At 53.4% G+C, this 23,200-nt stretch overlaps 2 protein-coding genes across 2 annotated transcripts in view; one reads left to right on the top strand and one right to left on the bottom strand.

The window, feature by feature from the left end:
• The window catches only part of ercc2 (excision repair cross-complementation group 2), a 32,295-nt gene extending 18,778 nt beyond the window's left edge, over positions 1-13,517 (bottom strand). The window contains exons 1-10 of the mRNA XM_055663560.1: positions 13,474-13,517; positions 8,160-8,259; positions 7,253-7,330; positions 6,615-6,682; positions 5,535-5,639; position 5,419; positions 4,547-4,663; positions 3,324-3,440; positions 2,350-2,473; positions 603-699 (exon numbers count right to left, since the gene is read on the bottom strand). Coding sequence (XP_055519535.1) covers positions 603-699; positions 2,350-2,473; positions 3,324-3,440; positions 4,547-4,663; position 5,419; positions 5,535-5,639; positions 6,615-6,682; positions 7,253-7,330; positions 8,160-8,259; positions 13,474-13,478 — 812 coding nt within the window. The 5' untranslated portion in view covers positions 13,479-13,517. The remainder of the gene's footprint in view (positions 1-602; positions 700-2,349; positions 2,474-3,323; positions 3,441-4,546; positions 4,664-5,418; positions 5,420-5,534; positions 5,640-6,614; positions 6,683-7,252; positions 7,331-8,159; positions 8,260-13,473) is intronic.
• A 643-nt stretch (positions 13,518-14,160) lies between these two features.
• Positions 14,161-22,679, top strand: LOC129714082 (trafficking protein particle complex subunit 6b-like). The gene is made up of 6 exons (XM_055663546.1): positions 14,161-14,299; positions 16,111-16,178; positions 16,861-16,978; positions 18,385-18,468; positions 19,098-19,191; positions 22,484-22,679. Exons 1-6 carry the CDS (start codon positions 14,216-14,218, stop codon positions 22,513-22,515), a joined length of 480 nt encoding a protein of 159 aa, XP_055519521.1. The 5' UTR covers positions 14,161-14,215; the 3' UTR covers positions 22,516-22,679.
• Positions 22,680-23,200: the final 521 nt, after the last annotated feature.

The following is a 23,200-nucleotide window of genomic DNA, read 5'->3' as shown; positions in this document are numbered from 1 at the left end:
GGGAGAGAGGGAGGGAGAGGGGGGAGAGAGGGAGAGAGGGAGGGGGAGAGAGAGGGAGAGGGGGAGAGGGAGAGAGGGGGGGAGGGGGATAGAGAGAGCGAGAGGGAGTGTGTGAGAGAGATAGAGAGGGAGAGAGGGAGGGGGAGAGACACACACACAGTTATACAGGAAGAATACTGACACGTGTTGCTAGAGGATTTTTAGTTTAGTTTAGATACAACGTGAGTTGCTCCAGCATTTAGCTTAGTTTAGTTTAGAGATACAGGCCCTTCGGCCCACAGAGTCCGTGCCGACCAGCGATCCCCGCACCGTAACACCACCCTACACACACACACACGAGGGACAATTTACATTTACACCAAGACAATTAACCTACAAACCTGCACGTCTTTGGAGTGTGGGAGGAAACCGAGGATGTCGGAGAAAACCCACGCAGGTCACGGGGAGAACGTGCAAACTCCGTACAGACAGCGCCCGTAGTCGGGATCGAACCCGGGTCTCGGGCGTGGCAAGGCAGCAGTACTACCCGCTGCCCCACCGTGGCCGTCCTCTGTCCCAAGTTACTGACAGAGATGCACAAAGGTATTGATTTATCCACTCACTGTTGTATGGTCTTTTGGAGTGTTTCGATGTTGGTCTGGCAGTTGTCTAGTGTGCGGCGGGATATATTCACACTCATCGAGTCGATGCAGACATTATCTGTTGGGGGAAAGGGACAAAAAACATCGTGGAAATACCGACATGTTCTTGAATTTGCAGAACTTCCATCCCATGTGGTGAACCTCTGGCAATGAGGGGGAGTTTGTAACAGTCTAATCCACACCAGGAATGTGGCTCAAAGTACTCACCTTACCCAGGCAAAGGTGGTTGATGGGACATATAGAAACATAGAAACATAGAAATTAGGTGCAGGAGTAGAGGCCATTCGGCCCTTCGAGCCTGCACCATTCGCCATTCAATATGATCATGGCTGATCATCCAACTCTTTCCCAAAGGAAATAGGCAACGTTTCGGGTCGAAACCCGAAGGGTTTCGGGACGAAACGTTGCCTATTTCCTACGCTCCATAGATGCTGCTGCACCCGCTGAGTTTTTGGCTGATCATCCAACTCAGTATCCCATCCCTGCCTTCTCTCCGTACCCCCTGATCCCCTTAGCCACAAGGGCCACATCTAACTCCCTCTTAAATATAGCCAATGAACTGGCCTCAACTACCCTCTGTGGCAGAGAGTTCCAGAGATTCACCACTCTCTGTGTGAAAAAAGTTCTTCTCATCTCGGTTTTAAAGGATTTCCCCCTTATCCTTAAGCTGTGACCCCTTGTCCTGGACTTCCCCAACATCGGGAGCAATCTTCCTGCATCTAGCCTGTCCAACCCCTTAAGAATTTTGTAAGTTTCTATAAGATCCCCTCTCAATCTTCTAAATTCTAGAGAGTATAAACCAATATCTCAACGTAGTGGTTTCAGTTTCTGAATAAGACAGCTTTGTTCCAAAGTTAGCCTGGCTCTTTGCTGACCCAGTATACCTGGTGCTTTAGACTGTGGAGATACTGTGTGGAAACAGGCCCTTCTGCCCACTGAGTCCCTGCCGACCAACGATCACCCCGTACTCTAGTAGTATCCTACACACACTAGGGAAAACTTACAATTTTTAACACAAGCCAATTGACTGACAAACGTGTGGAATGTAACCGGGAGAAAACCTGGAGAAAACCCACGCAGGTCACGGGGAGAGCGTACAAACTCCGTACAGACAGCACCCGTCGTCAGGATGGAACCCGGGTCTCTGGCGCTGTGAGGCAGCAGCTCTACCCGCTGCACCACCGTGCCGCCCCAGAAGGCAGCGTTCAGAAAAACACAAACCACCGTGGTACAGGTTGCAACTTTGATCTGGTATTATATGTAGAAACATCGAAACATAGAAAATAGGTGCAGGAGTAGAGGCCATTTGGCCCTTCGAGCCTGCACCATTCGCCATTCAATATGATCATGGCTGATCATCCAACTCAGTATCCCATCAGATTCAGATTCAATTCAGATTCAATTTTAATTGTCATTGTCAGTGTACAGTACAGAGACAACGAAATGCATCCCTGCCTTCTCTCCAGACCCCCTGATCCCTTTAGCCACAAGGGCCACATCTAACTCCCTCTTAAATATAGCCAATGAACTGTGTGGCCTCAACTACCTTCTGTGGCAGAGAATTCCACAGATTCACCACTCTCTGTGTGGGGAAAAAAAAAAAATGTTTTTCTCATCTCGGTCCTAAAAGATTTCCCCCTTATCCTTAAACTGTGACCCCGTGTCCTGGACTTCCCCAGTGGCAGAGGTCGCTGCAATGGCCACATACCGATATTGTGGGCTTCATCAAACACCACCACCGATCTCCGAGACAGCTCCTTGGACACCATGTCTGCAATCTTGGGATCCAGCAGGTAGTGGTAGCTGTAGACAATGATGTTCGCATGCAGGATCTAACGTGAGGGCCACAGAACAGATGTATTAGTATTAGTGGTGAGAGAGAGAGCCAAGTTCAAGTGAGTTTATTGTCATGTGTCCCTGATAGGACAATGACATTCTTGCTTTGCTTCAGCACAACAGAACATAGTAGGCGTTTACAACAGAACAGATCAGTGTGTCCATATAGTGTGTCGACAGGCAGAATAGACGCACAGGCACATCAGACCCCTCAAACTTAGTTTTAAACTGAAGATAGACACAAAGTGCTGGAGTAACTCAGTGGGACAGGCAGCATCCCTGGAGAGAAGAATAGGGTGACGTTTCGGGGCGAGACCCTTCTTCGAGTGAGAGTCAGGGGAGCTGTCAGTATCAGGGGAGCTGATTCTCAGTCTGAACCCATCGTCAGATTCTGAAGAAGTGTCTGGGAGTTTGACGAAGGCTCTCGACCCGAAACATCACCTATTCCTTTTCTCCGGAGATGCTGCCTGTCCCGCTGAGTTACTCCAGCATTTTGTATTTAAGAAGGAACTGCAAATCTTCAGTCTTAAGAAGGGTTCCAGCATGGAACGTTGCCTATTTCCTTCGCTCCATAGATGCTGCTGCACCCGCTGAGTTTCTCCAGCACTTTTGTCTACCTTCCAGCATTTTGTATCTGTCTTTGGCTAAAAACTTAATGGGTCGATGTGCCTGTTGATGAGTCAGTGATACTCGAGCTTTAAGTGTCTGTATTTGAGTCACACAAACAGGCCCTTCGGCCCGTCTCGTCCGTGCTGAGCGGTACGCTGGTGGATTCTTACACTCACACTCACACTTTCAGTCCAAACAGACACAGGGGAAGAGATGGGAAAACTGGAATTCACTTACGGAATATCGAGCCAAGAAGTAGGGACACCATCCCTTCTGTCTCCCGTAAACCTTCAGGTCATCCAGGTTATAAACACCGGAGGAGAGGGGCTCCACTCTCCCGTGAGCGTCAAACTCCTGTTGGAAATAAACCATTAGACAACCACAGGCAGAGGAGGCCATTCGGTCCATTGATCCCCTGCCAGCTCCTATAGAGGAATCCATTCACAGAGACATGCGGTTGGAGTAGAATTAGGCCATTCGGCCCATCAAGTCTACTACTAAGCCATTGAATCATGGCTGATCTATTGCTCCCTCCTAACCCCATTCTCCTGCATGGGGAGGACAGACAAGTTAGACAGACAGACAGACAGACAGACAGACAGACAGACAGACAGACAGGCAGACAGGCAGACAGACAGACAGACAGACAGACAGACAGACAGACAGACAGACAGACAGACAGACAGACAGCAGCCCAGGTCAAGACTGAACCTGGGCGGTGCTGTTCTATGTAGGAAGGAACTGCAGATGCTGGTTTAAACCTAAGATATGACACAAAAAGCTGGAGTAACTCAGCGGGGCAGAAGAGAGAAGGAATGGGTGACGTTTTGGGGTCGAGACCCTTCTGCAGATCCAAACCAAAACGTCACCCATTCATTCTCTCCAGAGAAGCTGCCTGTCCCGCTGAGTTACTCCAGCGTTTTGTGTCTATCTTCTGTACTGTTCCGTGTTCTATGTCCATTGAATCATCTGTGAAAAGCCATGGTCAGGATGGGGCAGTAACTCCATTCCTCAGGTTTGACCCTCGAGGTGAATCTGTCCTCATCATGAGCCTCCCTCTGAAGTGAGCAAACTTCACCAGCGTAACGTCACAGGCCTTGAGGAACTCAGTGCCTGGGCAGAAGTGCCATAAGATCACAGGATCATAAGTGATAGGTGTAGAATTGGGCCATTCGGCCCATCAAGCCTTCTCTGCCATTCAATCATGGCTGATCTATCTCCCCATTCTCCTGCCTTCTCCCCAGAACCCGACACCAATACAAAATATAAATCTATCTATCTCTGCCTTAAAAATATCCATTGACTTGGCCTCCTCAGCCTCCTGTGGGAAATAATTCCACAGATTCACCTCCCTCCTCATCTTGTTCCTAAATGAACATCCTTTAATTCTGAGGCTGTGCCCTCTAGTCCTAGACTCTCGCACGATTTGTGCCCAGGGTTCGTAGCGGGGGGTGACTGACCTCGTAGAAGTTGCAGACGGGCACGCTGGGGTCGCTGGAGTGCTGCATGCGGACGTGTGAGGCGGTCAGACTGTGGCACTTCCCGTCCACCTCCTTCCCAAACCGCTGGGCACTGACCTGTGGCAAAACACGGCGGGTGTGAGGCGAGCGGCGAGTGGCCGTTACCCGCAGCGTCACCAAACCCATGCAAAGTGACCGCTGACCCCTCACCCAACGCTGACCCCTCACCCAACACTGACCCCCCACCCAACACTGCTGACCCCTCACACCCAACGCTGACCCCTCACCCAACGCTGACCCCTCACCCAACGCTGACCCCTCACCCAACGCTGACCCCTCACCCAACCTGACCCCTCACCCAACGCCTGACCCCTCGCTGACCTCACCCAACCCTTCAATGACCCCCACGACCCCTCACGCTGACCACCCCCCCAACCCCCCCCAACACTGACCCCTCACCCAACGCTGACCCCCACCCACTGACCACCACCCACCCACCCCCTCATCACTGACTGTCCCAGACCCCACCCAACTTGACCCCCCACACGCACCCCTCACCCCCCCCCGTGACCCCAGTGCAGGCTGGGCGATGCTGAGGGAGATTCACCTCCGGGTGGATGCACAGGTTCTTCAACGGAGCTGAGAGCCAGCGCCAGGAACTGCTCCTTCTCCCCAGCCGACCCCTCTCGTTGACCCCTCACCACGCAACTTGCGCAGCTGACCCCTCACCCAACCTGACCCTCACCCAACGGGAGGGGGACGCTGACCCCTCGGAGCTGACCCCTGGGAGACGGGGACCCCCAGGAAACGCTGACCCCTGGGAGGGTGGGCTGGTGTGAGACCCAGGGTGACCCCTCAGGAATGGGAGTGACTCTGGAGGGTCACCCAACGCTGACCCCTGGGAGCTGGGACCCCTCACCCAACGCTGACCCATGGGAGTGAGGGGGGGAGGTGGGGGTGCAGGCTGGGCGATGCTGAGGGTATTCACTCCGGGTGGATGGGGAGGTTCTTCCTGGAGAGGAGAGCCAGCGCCAGGGAGTCCTTCTCCCCAGGGTGTTTCTCGTTGTACTCCAGCAAGGGGCGGGAGGAGGAATGGGGTGAGGGGGGGGGACGCGGGGGGGGAGGTGGGAGAGAGGGGGGAGGGAGGAATGGGAGTGAGGGGAGGGTGGGGGGGTGTGTGAGAGAGGGGGAGGGAGGAACAGGAGGCAAATTAGTTGCTGATATAGGTTAGAGAGCAGAGAACTGGGGTTAGCATAAGAAGGGTCTCGACCCGAAACGTCACCCATTCCTTCTCTCCAGAGATGCTGCCTGACCCGCTGAATTACTCCAGAATTGTGTGTCTATCTTCAGGATAAGGGAATAACGTTTAGTGCTAGGTAAAGCTGACCCTTTTGAGTTACTCCTGGTCTTTGTGTCTATCTTCGGTGTAAATCAGCATCTGCAGTTACTTTCTACACTCAATTAGGCTTGGGGTTATTAATGTCCCATGTACCGAGGTATAGTGACAAGCTTTGTGTAGGAAGGAACTGGTTTAAAATCGACGATAGACACAAAATGCTGGAGTAACTCAGTAACAGGCGATGTCTCTGGAGAGAAGGAATGGGCGACGTTTCAGGCCGACACCCTTCTTCAGACTGAAGAAGATCTGGAAGTCTGAAGAAGGATCCTGACCCGAAACGTTACCCATTCCTTCTCTCTAGAGACGCTGCCTGTCCCGCTGAGTTACTCCAGCATTTGGTGAGAAGCTGCTACCCAAACTGATGGGAATTGGGAGTGGAAAGGTGGGAGCCAGCGAGAAACACAGCATCCTTCCCCACAAACTAATCACGCAGAAACTTCTGTGGAATATGTGTGTCACATCGTCAACTCTGTACGTCGATCACTAGGGACTCATTCCTTGCAAACTGGATCAAATCTATAAATATCATTGGAATAATAACAAAAAAAGTACTGATCTTTAATTCTGCATCACTTGTAAAAAGCTGCAATTGCCTCAGGGAGCGGATGGCATGTTTCCTGGAATTATTATTCAACGATGCACTTTTTAAACTCCCAAGGATTTTACTTTCTTACCTTTTCTATCTCAGGAACTGTTCGTGAACAATAGATCAGCTTCGTCACTTCTGCAGGATAGGTCTGGAGTGATAAACAGACAAAGCCACTTTAGTTTAGAGATACAGCGCGGAAACAGGCCCTTCTGCCCACTGAGTCCGCGCCGACCAGCGATCCCCGCACACTAACACTATCCTGCACACACACTAGGGACAATTTACACTTACACTAAGTCAATTAACCTACAAACCCGCATGTCTTTGGAGTGTGGGAGGAAACTGAAGATCTCAGACAAAATCCATGCAGGTCACAGGGAGGGTTTGGGTGGGGGCAAGGTTAGGGTCAGGGAGCAGGGTTAGTGTCCCTTTGGCCCTTCGAGTCCACACCGACCAGTGATCCCCACACGTTAACACTATCCTACATGCGCTAGGGACAATTTGACATTTACACCTACAAACCTGCACGTCTTTTGAGTGTGGGAGGAAACTGAAGATCTCGGAAAAAACCCACGCAGGTCACGGGGAGAACGTGCAAACTCCGTACAGACAGCACCCGTAGTCGGGATGGAACCTGGGTCCCTCCCTTCCTCCCACCCTCCCTCCCCACTCTCCCTCCCACCTCTCCCTCCTCCATGAACTGATGGCCGTGCCTCACCGTTTGATAAGCCACAATCAGTGACAGCAGAGAGATGGTTTTCCCCGTTCCCGACGGCATTTCCAGAACTCCATGTCCCTAAACACAGGGAAGAGCAGCGAGCTGCATAAAGCACGTGGACACTCACAACACACGTGATGGATGTCAAGACCTTAAATGCCACTATTAGAAACATAGAAAATACTGCAGGAGTAGAGGCCATTCAGCCCTTTGAGCCGGCACTGCCATTCAATATGATCATGGCTGAACATCCAAAATCAGTACCCCGTTCCTGCCTTCTCCCCATATCCCTTGATTCCGTTAGCCCCAAGAGCTAAATCTAACTCTCTCTTGAAAACATCCAGTGAATTGGCCTCCACTGCCTTCTGCGGCAGCGAATTCCACAGATTCACAACTCTCTGGGTGAAGAAGTTTTTCCTCATTGTATCTGCCTCCAGCATTACCCATGGCAGTGAGCTCTGTGTAAGAACATGTCTCACCCATCACCTTTAACTCCACCTGCTTGTGTTGCCACTTTCAGGGGCTCATGGACTTGGACCCCAAGATCCCTCTGCACATCAATGTTGTTTGGGCTCTGTAGATGCTGGTTTACATCAAAGGTAAACACAAAAACCTGGAGTAACTCAGCGGGACAGGCAGCATTTCTGGGGAGAAGGAATGGGTGATGTTTCGGGTCGTGACCCATTTTCAGTCTCACTGAAGACTGAATCGTCACCCATTCCTTCTCTCCAGAGATGCTGCCTGGCCCGCTGAGTTACTCCAGGTTTTTGTGTCTATCCACTGTAAACTTTGACAGCCTTCATCACCGTCTGTGTAGTTGGAAGAGTTTGTTAAAGTTTCTCCTCAACTCTCTCCTTGCCTAACTCCCCCTTTACTAGCCGACCCTCCACCCCCTCCCCTCCCTCACCTTGGCATCAAGGATTCTCTTCAGCTCCAGCATGTACGAATACTGCTCGGGGTAGATGTAGTCATAGGGGAAGTACACCAACAGCCCATCGATATTTACCCTGCACAAGTGGAACAGAGATTAAAAAACAATATTGTCAAACAGTGGTGCAGCGGTAGAGTTGCTGCCTCACTGCGCCAGAGACCCGGGTTTGATCCCGACTTCTGGTGCTGTCTTTACAGAGTTTGCATGTTCTCCCCGTGACCTGCGTGGGTTTTCTCCAGGTGCTCCGGTTTCCTCCCACACTCCAAAGACTTGTAGGCTAATTGGTTCGGTAAAAATTGTAAATTGTCCCTTGTGTGTAAGATAGTGTCAGTGTACGGGGGGGGGGGGGGGGATCGCTGGTCGGCACAGACTCGGCGGACCGAAGGGCCTGTTTCAGTGCTGTATCTCTAAAACTAAACTAAAGCTGCTGAATGATGCATTGTTAAACACCATTGCAAAAACATCACGTTGCCAAGTCAGTGGATATTTTTAAGGCAGAGATTTTTGATTAGAACGGGTGTCAAGGGTTATGGGGAGAAGGCAGGAAATTGGGGTAAGAGGCAGCGACCAGCCATGATGGGCCGAATGGCCTAATTCTACTCCTATAACTTGGATTATAAACAGAGAAATGCTTTTATTGCTTCATCTCAGTCTAGGGTTTAAACACAGACTGGAACACTCAGGTGTTCCTGAGATATTAATTGGAAATTTAGTTCAGTGGATGATTGTCACCAAATCAGACTGAAGAAGGGTCTCGACCCGATACATCACCCACTCCCTTCCCTCCAGAGATGCTGCCTGTCCCGCTGAGTTACTCCCCAGCTTTTTGTGTCCATCACTGAACTAAGTTTCCAGTTAATAGCGTTGACATTTTTGGAGCTTCCACTGGGTGATGAGGTTTAGTTAATAACAATAGATTTTTAGATGGATCAATTTGGAAACTGCAGCTTTTTTATTGAGACTGAAGCTGTAATTCTTTAGCAGATGACACACATTATACGTAGATCGTGATCCCTGCAGGAGATGGGGAAAATGACTGGAGGGAAAGAGATAATACCGGGAATTATCTGCAGGGGGGGTGGGGGGGGAAGGAGTCGGGAGAGGAGGGGAGGGAACTCATGGGAGATGAGGAAGGCAGGGGAGGTAGTAGCGGGGAGGTGGAATGGGGGAGGAAGAGAGGGGGGAGGAAAGAGAGTGGGGGGGAGGAGAGAGGGGAGGGGAGGAGGGAGACGGGGGGGGAGGACAGGGAGGAGAGGGGAGGGAGGGGGGGCGACCGGGAGGAGGGGGGGGAGAGGGAAGAGCGGGGGGGGGGAAAGGGGGGGGAGGACGAGAGGGGGGGGGGAGAGGAGGAAGAAGGGGGAGGGAAGAGGGGAGAGGGGAGGAAAGAGGGGGGGGGGAGGAGAGGGGAGGGGAGGAGAGGGGGGGAGAGGGGAGGAGAGGAAGGAAGAGGGGAGGAGAGGAAAAATGAGGGGAGGAGAGGAGAGGAATTAATATGGGAGGAGACGGGAGGAGAGAAGAGGAGAGGGGAGGAGGGAGAGGGGGGGGGAGAGGGAGAAGAGAGAGAAGGCGAGAGAAGGGGAGAGGGAGGGGGGGAGAGATGGAATGAAAGAGCGAAGGAGAGAGGTGAGAAGAGAGAGGGAGAGAGAGGGGGAGGACGGGAGAGGAGAGAGAGGGGGGAGGAAGAAGGGGGGGGGAGGAGAGAGAGGAGGGGAGGGAGAGAGAGGAGAGGAGAGGAGAGGAGAGTAGAGGAGAGGGGAGGAGAGGAGAGAAGAGGGAGGAGAGGGGGAGAGGAGAGGAGGGGAGGGAGAGGGAGGGGAGAGGGAGAGGAGGAGGGAGAGGAAGAGGAAGGAGAGGGGAGGGAAGGCAGGAGGGGGGGAGGAGAGGAGAGGAGGGAGGGGAGGGGGAGAGGAAGGGGGGAGGGAGGAGGAGGGGAGGAAGAGGGGAGAGGAGGAGAGGGGAAGGAGAGGGAGAGAGAGGGAAGTCAGAAGAGAGGGGGGAGGAGGAGGAGAGGAGGGAGGGGGGAGAGAGGGAGAGAGGGGCAGTGATAAATATAGAGAGAGGGAGTGAAAGAGAGAGGAAGGGAGAGGAGGAGAGGGGAGGAGAGAGAGGAGAGAGGGGAGGAAGGAGAGGAGGGGAAAGGGGAAGAGAGGAGGAAGAGAGGAGGGAAAGAGGAGGGGGGGGAGAGGGGAGGAGAAAGAGGAGAGAGGGGGGGAGAGGAGAGAGGGAGGAGAGGAGAGGGAAGAAAGGAAGAGCGAGGAGAGGAAAGGGGGGCAGGAAGGGAGGAGGAGGGAGGGGGAGAGAGGAGGTGGAGAGAGGAGGTGGGAGGTGGCGAGGAGAGGACGTAGAGAGAAAGAGGAGGAGGGAGACGAGAGGAGGAAGAGGGAGGGGAGAGAGGAGGAGGAAGGGAGAGAGAAGGCGGGAGGAAGAGAGAGGAGGAGGGAGGAAAGGAGCAGGGGGGGAGAGAGAGAGGGTGGGGGTGGAGGAGGAGGGAGGGGGAGAGAGGCGGAGGGAGGGAGAGAGAGGAGGAGGGAGGGAGAGGGGAGAGTGGGAGGGGGGGAGAGAGAGGGGGGGAGGGGGGGAGAGAGGGAGGGGGGAGAGAGAGGAGGGGTGGAGGGGAGGAGAGGGGGGGAGGAGAGGGAGGAAGGGGAGGGGAGGAGGTTGAGGGGGGAAAGAGGAGAGAGGGAGAGAAAAGGAGGAGAGGAGGAGAGGGGGAGAGGAGGGAGAGAGAGGGGGGAGGAGGGGGGAGAGGGGAGGGGGAGGAGAGGGGAGGGGGGGGAGAGAGGAGGAATGGGGAGGAGAGAGAGGAGAGGGGAAGAGAGAGGGGAGAGGGGGGAGGAGGGAAAGGAGGACTGAGGAGAGGGGGGGGAGGGAAAGAGAGGAGGAAGGAGAGGAGAGGGGGGGAGGAGAGAAGGAAGAGAAGGGAAGAGGAAGGACGAGGGAGAGGAGAGAAGGGGGGGGAAAAGGAGAGAGGGAGAGAGGGAGAGGAGAAGGAAGGGAGGGGAGAGGGGGAGGGAGAGAGGAGGAAAAGAGAGGGGGCGGGAGAGAAAGGGGGGGGGAGGGGAGGGAGAGAGGGAGGGAAGAGGGGAGAGGGGGGGGGAGGAAAAAGAGGAGAGGGGGGGGAGGGGAGGGAGGGGGGAGAGAGGAAGGGGGAAAGAGGGGAGAGGGGAAAGGAGAGAGAGGGGGAGAGGGGAGGGAGGGGGGGGGAGGGGGGAAGGGGGAGAAGAGGGGAGAGGGGAGGAGAGGGGGGAGAGGGAGAGGAGTGGGGGGAGGAGAAAGGGAGAAGGGGGAGGGGGGAAAGGAGAGGAGAAGAGAGAGGGGAGAGGAGGATTTGGAAAGGAAGGGGGGGAGGAGGGGGGCGAGGGAGAGGAGGGGAGGAGGGGGGAAGGGAGGAGTAGAAGGGGAAGGAGGGAGGAAGGGGGGAGGGAGGGGGGGAGAGGGAAGGGGGGAAAGGGGGGAGGGGAGGAGGAGGAGGAGGGGGGGGAGGAGAGGAGGGGAGAGAAGAGAGAGAGAGGAGGAGGGATGAGGAGGGGGGGGGAGGGGGAGGAAGAGAGAGAAAAGAAGGAAGAGGGGGGAGGGAGAGGGGAGCGAGAGGGGGGGAGGGGGAGGAGGGGGAGGGGCAGAGAGGAGGGAAAGGGGGAGCGGGGGAGGAGGGAGAGAGAAGGGGGGAGGGAAGGGAAGAAAGGGAGGGGGGGGAGGAGAGAGAGGGAAGAGAGGAAGAGGAGGGAAGGATAGGGGAGAGAGAGGAGAGGGAGGGAGAGGAGGAGAAGCAGGGAGGGGGGGGAGGGAAAGGAGGGGAGGGGGGGGGAGAGAGGGAGGAGGAGGGGAGGAGGAAGGAGGGAGAGGGGAGAGGAGGGGGGGAGGAGGAGTGGGGGAGAGGGAGGGAGGGAGAGGGGGAGAGAAAGGAGAGGGGAGGGGGAGAGGAAAGGGGGAGAGGGAGAGGGAGAGGGGGGAGGAGGAGGAGAGGAGAGGGGGGGAGAGAGGGGGGAGAGAGGAGGAGGGAGAGGGAGAGGGAGGAGGAAAAGAGAAGGGAGGAGAGAGAGAGGGGAGAGGAGGAGGGAGAGGAGGGAGGGGAGGGGGGGGAGAGGGGGGAGAGAGAGAGAGGAGAAGAGGGAGGGGGGAGGAGAGGGAGGGGAGAGGAAGGGGAGAGAGGGGAGGAGAGGGAGGGAGAGGGGAGAGAGAGAGGGGGGAGGGAAGGAGAGGGGGGGAGGGGGAGAGGGGAAGTGGAGAGGGGGGGAGAGGAGGAGGAGAGGGGGAGAAGGGGAGAAAGGAAGGGAAGGGGGGGAGGGAGAGAGGAGGGAGGGGAGGAGAGAGAGAGAGGGAGGGGAGAGGAGAGGGAGAGGGAGGAAGAGGGAGAAGAGGGGAGGAAGGAGGAAGGAGGGGAAGAGGAAGAGGGGAGGAGGGAGGGGAGCGAGGGGGGGGGGAGGAGAGAGAAGGAGGGGAGGGAGAGGAGAGGGGGAGGGGAAGGGAGAGGGAGGGGGAGGAGGAGAGGGGAGGGGGAGGAGGAGGAGGAGGGGGAGAGAGGGGGAGGAAGGGAGGAGCGGGAGGGGGGGAAAGAGAGGGGAAGGGGAGAGGGAGAGGGGAGAGGAGGGAGGAGGGGAAGGGTGGAGAGGGGAGAGAAGGGGAGAGAGAGGAGGGGGGGAGGGGAGAGGAAGGAGATGAGGGGAAGATAGGGGAGAGAGGAGAAGGAGAGTGAGTAGAAGAGAGGGAAGGAAGGGAGGGAGGGGACGGAAGGAGGGAGAGAAAAGTGGAGAGAGGGACCAGGGATGGAGGGAGAGGGAGGAGGAGAGGAGGGGGGTAAGAATGGGGGGGGGAGGGTGAGGGGGAGGGGGGATGTGGAGAGGGAAGAGGAGAAGAGAGAGGAGGGGGAAGGGGAGGAAGGAGGAGAGGGGGAGGGGGAAGAGGGGAAGGGGGAGGAGAGGGGGGAGGGGGAGGGGAGGAGAGGGGAGTTAGAAAAGAGGGGAGAGGGAGAGAGGGAGGAGGGAGGAGGGGGAGGAGGAGAGAGGAGAGGGGGAGAGAGAGGAAGGGAGGGGAGAGGACGAGGAGAGGAGGGGAGGGAAGAGAGGGTGGAAGTGGAGGGGAGGAGAGGGGTGAGGGAGGGGGCATGAGAAAAGAGGGTAAAGAGGAGAGGAGATGGGGACGGGCGGAGTGGTGGTGGAGTGCGCGTTGGGAGAGGATGAGAGAGGGAGGGGAGGGGTGAGGGAAGTTGGGGGAGGGGAGGGGGGGGGGAGGGGCACTATGGGGAGGGGGAGGGGGGGGAGTGGAGGGCGACGACCACTATGGAGGTCCGCACCTCATCGCTGCCGCCGCCGCCGCTGGCCCCTCCCCCTCCCCCAGTCCTCCAGGAGCCGCAGTGGAGCGCAGAGCGGGCGGGACATCGATGGGTGTTTAAGAAGGAACTGCAGATGCTGGAGAAACTCAGCGGGTGCAGCAGCATCTATGGAGCGAAGGAAATAGGCAACGTTTCGGGCCGAAACCCTTCTTCAGACGGGGCGAAGTCTGAGTCTGAAGAAAAGTTTCGGCCCGAAACGTCGCCTATTTCCTTCGCTCCATAGATGTTGGACATCGATGGGTGCTGGGCTGTGGGATCTTGCTGTGCACTTGGGGTCAAAGATCTTTGCTTGGGGTGGCCCAGACACTAGACCCTGAGAATGAACCCTGACCCCCAGTCTAGACCCTGACAATGAACCCTGACCCCCAGCCCAGACCCTGGCAATGAACCCTGACCCCCAGCCCAGACCCTGACAATGAACCCTGACCCCCAGGTTAGACCCTGACAATGAACCCGAACCCCCAGCCTAGACCCTGACAATGAACCCTGACCCCCAGCCCAGACCCTGAGAATGAACCCTGACCCCCAGCCTGGACCCTGACAATGAACCCTGACCCCCAGCCCAGACTCTGGCGTTGACCCTGACCCCAAATCCTAACGTTGAACCCAGACCCCGGGCCGGGTGGCCGACCACAGGCAGACACCGCCCAACTCCGGGCAAGTTGTGGGCGGCCAACGGGCAGCGAGGGAGAGAGAGGGAGCGATGGCCGACGTTGTGTTCGAGCTGCTGCACCTGGAGCTCGTGTCGCGGCTGCGGGGCGACGGAGGGGCCGGGGCGGGGGAGCCGGTAACTCCAGGCCGGGGATCGGGGGGGGGGGACTAGGCCCCAAAACCCCAAAAACCCCAAAACCCGCTAAACCCGGCCCTGAACCCCATAGAACCCCAACACCCGGCCATTAAAACCGGCCAAACTTAAAGCACACGGCATTGGGGGTTCAGTATTGATGTGGATAGAGAACTGTCTGGCAAACAGGAAGCAAAGAGTAGGAGTAAACGGGTACTTTTCACAATGGCAGGCAGTGACTAGTGGGGTACCGCAAGGCTCAGTACTGGGACCCCAGCTATTTACAATATATATTAATGATTTGGATGAGGGAATTGAAGGCAATATCTCCAAGTTTGCGGATGACACTAAGCTGGGGGGCAGTGTTAGCTGTGAGGAAGATGCTAGGAGACTGCAGGGTGACTTGGATAGGCTGGGTGAGTGGGCAAATGTTTGGCAGATGCAGTATAATGTGGATAAATGTGAGGTTATCCATTTTGGTGGCAAAAACGGGAAAGCAGACTATTATCTAAACGGTGGCCGATTGGGAAAGGGGGAGATGCAGCAAGACCTGGGTGTCATGGTACACCAGTCATTGAAGGTAGGCATGCAGGTGCAGCAGGCAGTGAAGAAAGCGAATGGTATGTTAGCTTTCATTGCAAAAGGATTTGAGTATAGGAGCAGGGAGGTTCTACTGCAGTTGTACAGGGTCTTGGTGAGACCACACCTGGAGTATTGCGTACAGTTTTGGTCTCCAAATCTGGGGGAAGGACATTATTGCCATAGAGGGAGTGCAGAGACGGTTCACCAGACTGATTCCTGGGATGTCAGGACTGTCTTATGAAGAAAGACTGGATAGACTTGGTTTATACTCTCTAGAATTTAGGAGATTGAGAGGGATCTTATAGAAACTTACAAAAATTCTTAAGGGGTTGGACAGGCTAGATGCAGGAAGATTGTTCCCGATGTTGGGGAAGTCCAGGACAAGGGGTCACAGCTTAAGGATAAGGGGGAAATCCTTTAAAACCGAGATGAGAAGAACTTTTTTCACACAGAGAGTGGTGAATCTCTGGAACTCTCTGCCACAGAAGGGTAGTTGAGGCCACACAGTTCATTGGCTATATTTAAGAGGGAGTTAGATGTGGCCCTTGTGGCTAAAGGGATCAGGGGGTATGGAGAGAAGGCAGGTACGGGATACTGAGTTGGATGATCAGCCATGATCATATTGAATGGCGAATGGTGCAGGCTCGAAGGGCCGAATGGCCTCTACTCCTGCACCTATTGTCTATGTTTCTATGTTTCTATTAACCCCAACACCCGGCCCATAACCCCCTAAACCCGACCCTGAACCCCAACACCCGGCCCTGAGCCCCAACACCCGGCCCTGAACCCCAACACCCGGACAATTGTACCCTAAAGCCACTGACTGCACCCCCAAACCCTAAACCCAGCCCAGGCTGGGATGTGGAGAGGAAGTTTCCACTAGTGGGAGAGTCCAGGATTAGAGGGCACAGCCTCTGAATTAAAGGATGTTTCTGTAGGAAGGAAATGAGGAGGAATATCTTTAGTCAGAGGGTGGTGAATCTGTGGAATTCTTTGCCACACAGACGGCTGTGGAGGCCACAAGTCAGTGGATATATTTAAGGCAGAGATAGATTCTTGATCAGTGCGGGTGTCAGGGGTTATGGGGAGAAGGCAGGAGAATGGGGTTAGGAGGGAGAGATAGATCAGCCACGATTGAATGTAGGAGTAGACTTGATGGGCCGAATGGCCTAATTCTGCTCCTATCACTTATGACCTTATGATCTGAAAGTTGCTTGTGTTTCTCTCTGTAGGAGCGAGGGAAATGCATTTCGACTCTGGAAGGAATGGGTTTCCGTGCAGGACAAGGTCTCATCGAGAGGTGGGTTTCCCTCTCCCCTGACTCAATCTGAAGAAGGGTCTCGACCTGAAAATGTCACCCATTCTTTTTCTCCAGAGTTGCTGCCTGACCCGCTGAGTTACTCCAGCACTCTGTGTCTATCTTTGGTGTAAACCAGCACCTGCAGTTCCTTCCTGCATACCATCAAAAAGTTAATGTAGTCTATAAACAGTTGTAAAGTTTTCAGGCTTAACAAAATCAAGGGATACGGGGAGAAAGCACAAAGCAGTGGAGGCCGATTCACTGGAGGTTTTCAAGAGAGGGTCAGATTTAGTTCTTAGGGCTAACGGAATCAAGGGATACGGGGAGAAAGCAGGAACGGGGTACTGATTGTGGATGATCAGCCATGATCATCCACAAATCTCCACAAGTAGAGATAAGTTTTTTTGGTCTTCCATCACAGCGATGTGATTGATGTTTATGTAAAATGTAAATTATGTTGTGTCTTGGGTCTATTTGTAATGTATGGCTGCAGAAACGGCATTTCGTTTGGACCTCAAGGGGTCCAAATGACAATTAAATTGAATCTTGAATCTTGAATGATCATATTGAATGCCGGTGCAGGCTCGAAGGGCCGAATGGCCTCTACCCCTGCACCTATTGTCTATGTTTGTATGTTAAACCTATTCTATTGTGTAAATTCAGGCTGTGATTGGTGTTTCAGATTCACCAAAGAGTCCCCTTCATTCAAGGACGAGTTGGACGTCATGAAATTTATCTGTAAGGAATTCTGGACAAACCTCTTCCGAAAACAGATTGACAACTTGCGGACCAATCACCAGGTGCTCCATGTTGTAGTGTTTAGTTTAGAGATACAGCGCGGAAACAGGACTTTCCCGAGGTGTTCACGGGTTGAGTGAGGTGGTGTCATAGAAACATAGAAATTAGGTGCAGGAGTAGGCCATTCGGCCCTTCGAGCCTGCACCGCCATTCAATATGATCATGGCTGATCATCCAACTCTTTCCCAAAGGAAATAGGCAACGTTTCGGGTCGAAACCCGAAGGGTTTCGGGACGAAACGTTGCCTATTTCCTACGCTCCATAGATGCTGCTGCACCCACTGAGTTTTTGGCTGATCATCCAACTCAGTATCCCATCCCTGCATTCTCTCCATACCCCCTGATCCCCTTAGCCACAAGGGCCACATCTAACTCCCTCTTAAATATAGCCAATGAACTGTGGCCTCAACTACCCTCTGTGGCAGAGAGTTCCAGAGATTCACCACTCTCTGCGTGAAAAAAGTTCTTCTCATCTCGGTTTTAAAGGATTTCCCCTTTATCCTTAAGTTGTGACCCCTTGTCCTGGACTTCCCTAACATCGGGAACAATCTTCCTGCATCTAGCCTGTCCAACCCCTTAAGCCTAGTGTCACTAGTGTAGTGTGTGTGTCTGGGTGGGTGGTGTCACTAGTGTAGTGTGTGTGTCTGTGTGGGTGGTGTCACTAGTGTAGTGTGTGTGTCTGGGTGGGGTGGTGTCACTAGTGTGTGTGTGTGTCTGTGAGGTGGTGTCACTAGTGTAGTGTGTGTGTCTGTGTGGGTGGTGTCACTAGTGTAGTGTGTGTGTCTGTGTGGGTAGTGTCAGTGTAGTGTGTGTGGGTGAGGAGGTGTCACTAGTGTAGTGTGTGTGTCTGTGTGGGTAGTGTCAGTGTAGTGTGTGTGTCTGTGTGGGTAGTGTCACTAGTGTAGTGTGTGTGTCTGTGTGGGTAGTGTCAGTGTAGTGTGTGTGTGTCTGTGTGTGGGTAGTGTCACTAGTGTAGTGTGTGTGTCTGGGTGGGTGGTGTCAGCGTAGGGTGTAGCGTGTGGGGCTGTGTGGGTAGTGTCACTAGTGTATGTGTGTGTCTGGGGGGGTGGTGTCAGCGTAGTGTGTGTGTGTGTCTGTGTGGGTAGTGTCAGTGTAGTGTGTGTCTGGGTGGGTGGTGTCAGTGTAGTGTGTGTGTCTGGGTGAGGAGGTGTCACTAGTGTGTGTGTGTGTGCCTGGGTGGGTGGGTGGTGTCAGTGTAGTGTGTGTGTCTGGGTGGGTAGTGTCAGTGTAGTGTGTGTGTCTGGGTGAGGTGATGTCACTAGTGTGTGTGTGTGTGGGTGAGGTGGTGTCACTAGTGTGTGTGTGTGTGGGTGGGCAGTGCAGTGTAGTGTGTGGCTGGCTGGGTGGGTAATGTCACTGGTCAGGCTGTAACTCTTTCTTTCCCCCAGGGAACCTACGTGCTCCAAGACAACCGCTTCCGTCTGCTAACTCCGATCTCCAATGGGAAACAGTACTTGGAAGAGGCACCAAAGGTAACTCTCTTCCTTCTGTGTCTGACCCAGGGCGCTAGAGTAATGCAGACTGTCCTTGTTTGTATCCCTGCATCAGCTGGCAGTGACACTGCTTTGGGAACACGAGCGTCAAAGATGAGTTGCAAAGTGAAGCTGAAGGGCAGAGATAGTCATGGAGTCCGGCAGCATAGAAAAGGCCCTTCGGCCCACTCTCCTTGTCCATGCTGGCCCTCTGCTCAGCTACACTAACCCATTGGCCTATGTTAGGACCATATCCTATATATCTTACCTTGTCTAAATGCCTAAAGGGCAGCACAGTGGTGCAACGGTAGAGTTGCTGCCATTCACCCGGGTCCGATCCTGGCCACGGGTGCTGTCTGTACGGAGTTTGCACGTTCTCCCTGTGACTGCGAGGGTTTTCTCCGAGTGCTTCGGTTTTCTCCCACATCCCAAAGACGTGCAGGTTTGTGGGTTAATTGGCTTTGGTAAAAATTGTAAATAGTCCCTGGTGTGTGTGTAGGATAGTGTTAGTGTGCGGGGATCGCTGGACAGCACGGACTCGGTGGGGCCGAATGGCCTGTTTCAGCGCTGTGTCTCTGAATGAAAGTTCGATGCTGGGCTGGATTGGGAATGTTTGCTTTGTGTTTCAGTTCCTGGCGTTCACCTGCGGACTGCTGAGGGGTGCCTTGTCCAATCTGGGAATTGACAGCGCAGTCACAGCCGAGGTGTCTGCTCTGCCAGCATGTGAGTAGCTACAGGTCACATTAGCTTCCAGCCCACATCAATCCTCCCTCACCCACTGTCTCACTGAAATGCTTTGTAAAATCATACTAGGGGTGGGTTGGTGAGGGTGGGGGGAGGTGAGAGATAACGGGCCGAATGGCCTCTCCCCCTGCTGGATAAAGTGCCGGAGCTCTGGATTGTTGCGGTTAATAAACAATAGGTGCAGGAGGAGGCCATTCGGCCCTTCGAGCCAGCACCGCCATTCAATATGATCATGGCTGATCATCCCCAATCAGTTCCCCGTTCCTGCTTTCCCCCCATATCCCCTGACTCCGCTATTTTTAAGAGCCCTATCTAGCTCTCTAAAGCATCTAGAGAACCGGCCTCCACCGCCCTCTGAGGCAGAGAATTTCCACAGACTCACAACTCTCTGTGAGAAAAAGTGTTTCCTCGTCTCCGTTCTAAATGGCTTACCCCTTATTCTTAAACTGTGTGTGTGGCCCCTGGTTCTGGACTCCCCCAACATCGGGAACATGTTTCCTGCCTCTAGCGTGCCCAAACCCTTAACAATCTTATATGTTTCAACGAGTCGGGCAGCATCTCTGGAGAAAAGGAATAGGTTACATTTTGGGTCGAGACCCTTCTTCAGACTCGAGAGAGGAGTGGAACCTCATCAAAGTAGGCAAACCTTAAGGGGGTTCCGCAGCGGGGCAGACAAAATGTGCGGGAAGGAATTGCAGGTGCTGCTTTACACCGAAGATAGACGCAAAAATGCTGGAGTAACTCAGCGGGGCAGGCAGCATCACTAAAAGCTGGAGTAGCTAGTTCAAGGTCTCGACCCTAAAACGTCACCTGTTCCTTTTCTCCAGAGATGCTGCCTGACCCGCTGAGTTACTCCACCATTTTTGCATCTATCTTGGGTTTAAACCAGCATCTGCAGTTCCTTCCGACACTGGACTGGAAGAGAGAGTGCAACACCAGGTGTTGCCACCAGGTGGTGGTGTCAGCACACACGAGCTACTTCCATCCCTGGTGAGGCAGCTACAAGCCACGTCCCTTCAAACAAACTAATCAATAAATCCACAATGATCAGCTCACCATTTCCAATAAGTAATGATCGAGCCTTACATAAGGGCGGCATAGTGGTGCAGTGGTAGAGCTGCTGCCTCACAGCGCCAGAGACCCGCGTGCTGTCTGTACGGAGTTTGCACGTTCAGATTCAGATTCAATTTTAATTGTCATTGTCAGTGTACAGTACAGAGACAACAAAATGCATTCTCCCCGTGACCTGCGTGGGTTTTCTCCGGGTGCTCCGGTTTCCTCCCACACTCCCAAAGACGTACAAGTTTGCAGGTTAATTAGCTGGGTGTAAATGTAAATTGTCCCTAGTGTGTGTAGACAGCGCTAATCGGGGATCGCTGGTCGGTGTGGACTCGGGCCGAAGGGCCTGTTTCCATGCTGTATCTCTAGATAAACTAAACATCTCCAGGTATTCCCCACATACAAATGTAAACACACTTCACGTTTTTCTACTCTCTACCATCTATTTTTCCACTTTTTCCCCTTTCTATTGTTTTCTTTTTCTTGTTCTGCTTACTTCTTTCTTATAACATAAAACTAGAGGTTGTACATAGAATGGATTACGGTATTACATAGTTGGCACCTAAAATTAGGTGCCACTGTACTGTTTTGTGCTGTATTAACTTCTAATAAAATAAACAAAAAAAAAAAAAATGTAAACTAAATGCCTCCTGAGGTTTTACCAGTTTGGGTGTAAGGGCAAGGGGCGAAAACAGCGACTAAACACAGAGACCTGCAGCGTTATTTACTGGGTAACAACGCATGTAAATAAGACAGTAAGATAGACACAAAGTGCAGGAGGAAGTCAGCGGGTCAAGCAGCATTGTGGAGAACATGGATGGATGAGGGCTGATCTTAGAGGGGTGTACTAGATCATTAGCAGAATAGACGCACTGAGGCTGGGGGAATCTAGAACTAGAGAACGTAGGTTTAAGGTGAAGGGGGGGATAGGTTTAATAGGAACCTGAGGGGTAACCTTTTTACAGCAAGGGTGGTGGGTGCATGGAACACGCTGCCGGAGGTGGCAGTCGAGGCTGGTATAGTTGCGACGTATATGGATAGGATAGGTTTAGAGGGATATAGGCCCAACATTGACAAGTGGGACTGGTGTAGACTGGACATGTTGGTCAGCATGAGCAGGTTGGGCTGAAGGGCCTGTTGCCCCGCTGTGTGACTAGAACCTCATAATTAATGGTACAGTTATGTCGACTGACAAGAGGAAATGCTGGCTAGTCACAAAATGCTGGAGTAACTCAGCGGGTGAGGCAGCATCAATGGAGAGAAGGAATTGGCGACGTTTCGGGTCGAGACTTTTTTTCAGACTTAAGAAGGGTCTCGACCCGAAACGTCGCCAATTCCTTCTCTCCATAACTCACCCGCTGAGGTAACGCCCCTGTCCCACTTAGGAAACCAGAACGGAAACCTCTGGAGACTTTGCGCCCCACCCAAGGTTTCCGTGCAGTTCCTGGAGGTTGCAGGTGGTTGCAGGTAGTGGAAGCAGGTAGGGAGACTGACAAAAACCTCCTGGAACCGCACGGAAACCTTGGGTGGGGCGCAAAGTCTCCAGAGGTTTCCGTTCAGGTTTCCTAAGTGGGACAGGGGCATTACTCCAGCGTTTTGTGTGTAATAGGCAACGTTTCGTGCCGAAACCCGGAAGGAAATAGGCAACGTTTCGGGCCGAAACCCGGAAGGGTTTCGGCCCGAAACGTTGCCTATTTCCTTCGCTCCATAGTTTCATTAGATTCAGATTCAGATTCAAATTTTATTGTCATTGTGCAGTGTACAAGTACAGACACAACGAAATGCAGCTAGCATCTCACCCAGAAGTGGGAACACAGAATAATGGAACAGTAAATATGTATATGTATATACAGTAGCAGTAGTGCAATTTTCAGGGGGGGGGGGGGGGATCAGTCACTGGGAGAAGGAGTGTCGGGGGGGGGGGGGGGGGGGGGGGGGGGAATGACTGGTAATCACCAAGGTGCAGAAAGTAGGGTAACAACTGATTACACCAGCATTTTGTGTCTACCGTCGATTTACCAGTATCTGCAGTTCTTTCTTAAACAAGACGAAATGCTGCACTGCTTGCTGGCTATGTGTTTTTATCCTCTCTTCTCCCTTCCCCCTTTCTCTCTGTCTCTCTCTCTCATTATGTACGCCTCTCCCCTTTGTGCGTTCTCTATACCTCGATTCCTGTATGAAACCTCGGTAACTTTGCTTCTCTCCATTGCAGGTAAATTTCACATTGTGATCCAGGCATCCTAGGCCGCTGCTCGTGGCTGGACAAGAACCTAGGTGGGAACAATGAAGCTTGAATGTAGCTGCAGGCAGGCTTGTGCCTTACCCTTCCCTGTATAGTTGCTGTTGGTAGTCGTGCAGTGGGGGACTTGGGGTGGAAATGAATTAAAGATTATTTTATGGTGAATATACTCAATGTGGCAACTAATGAATGGGGCTTTACTGGGGCAATCGCTTAAAGTCTGAGAGTGATACAGTGTGGAAACAGGCCCTTCAGCCCATCTTGCCCACACCGGCCAACATGTCCCATCTACACTAGTCATAGAGTGATACAGTGTGGAAACAGGCCCTTCAGCCCAACTTGCCCATACTGGCCAACATGTCCCATCTACACTAGTCATAGAGTGTTACACAGTGTGGAAACAGGCCCTTTGGCCCATCTTGCCCACACCAGCCAACATGTCCCAGCTACACTAGTCATAGAGTGATACAGTGTGGAAACAGGCCCTCCTGCCCATCTTGCCCACACCGACCAACATGCCCCAGCTACACTAGTCATAGAGTGATACAGTATGGAAACAGGCCCTTCAGCCCATCTTGCCCACACCGGCCAACATGTCTCAGCTACACTAGTCCCACCTGCCCTCATTTGGTCCATATCCCCCCCAAACCAGTCCTATCCATGTACCTGTCTAACTGTTTCTTAAACGTT

Source organism: Leucoraja erinacea, chromosome 38 (assembly GCF_028641065.1).
Source record: "Leucoraja erinacea ecotype New England chromosome 38, Leri_hhj_1, whole genome shotgun sequence".
Taxonomy (NCBI): domain Eukaryota; kingdom Metazoa; phylum Chordata; class Chondrichthyes; order Rajiformes; family Rajidae; genus Leucoraja; species Leucoraja erinaceus.
The sequence above is the reverse complement of the archived record's forward strand: the minus strand, read 5'-3'. Positions and strand labels throughout refer to the sequence as shown.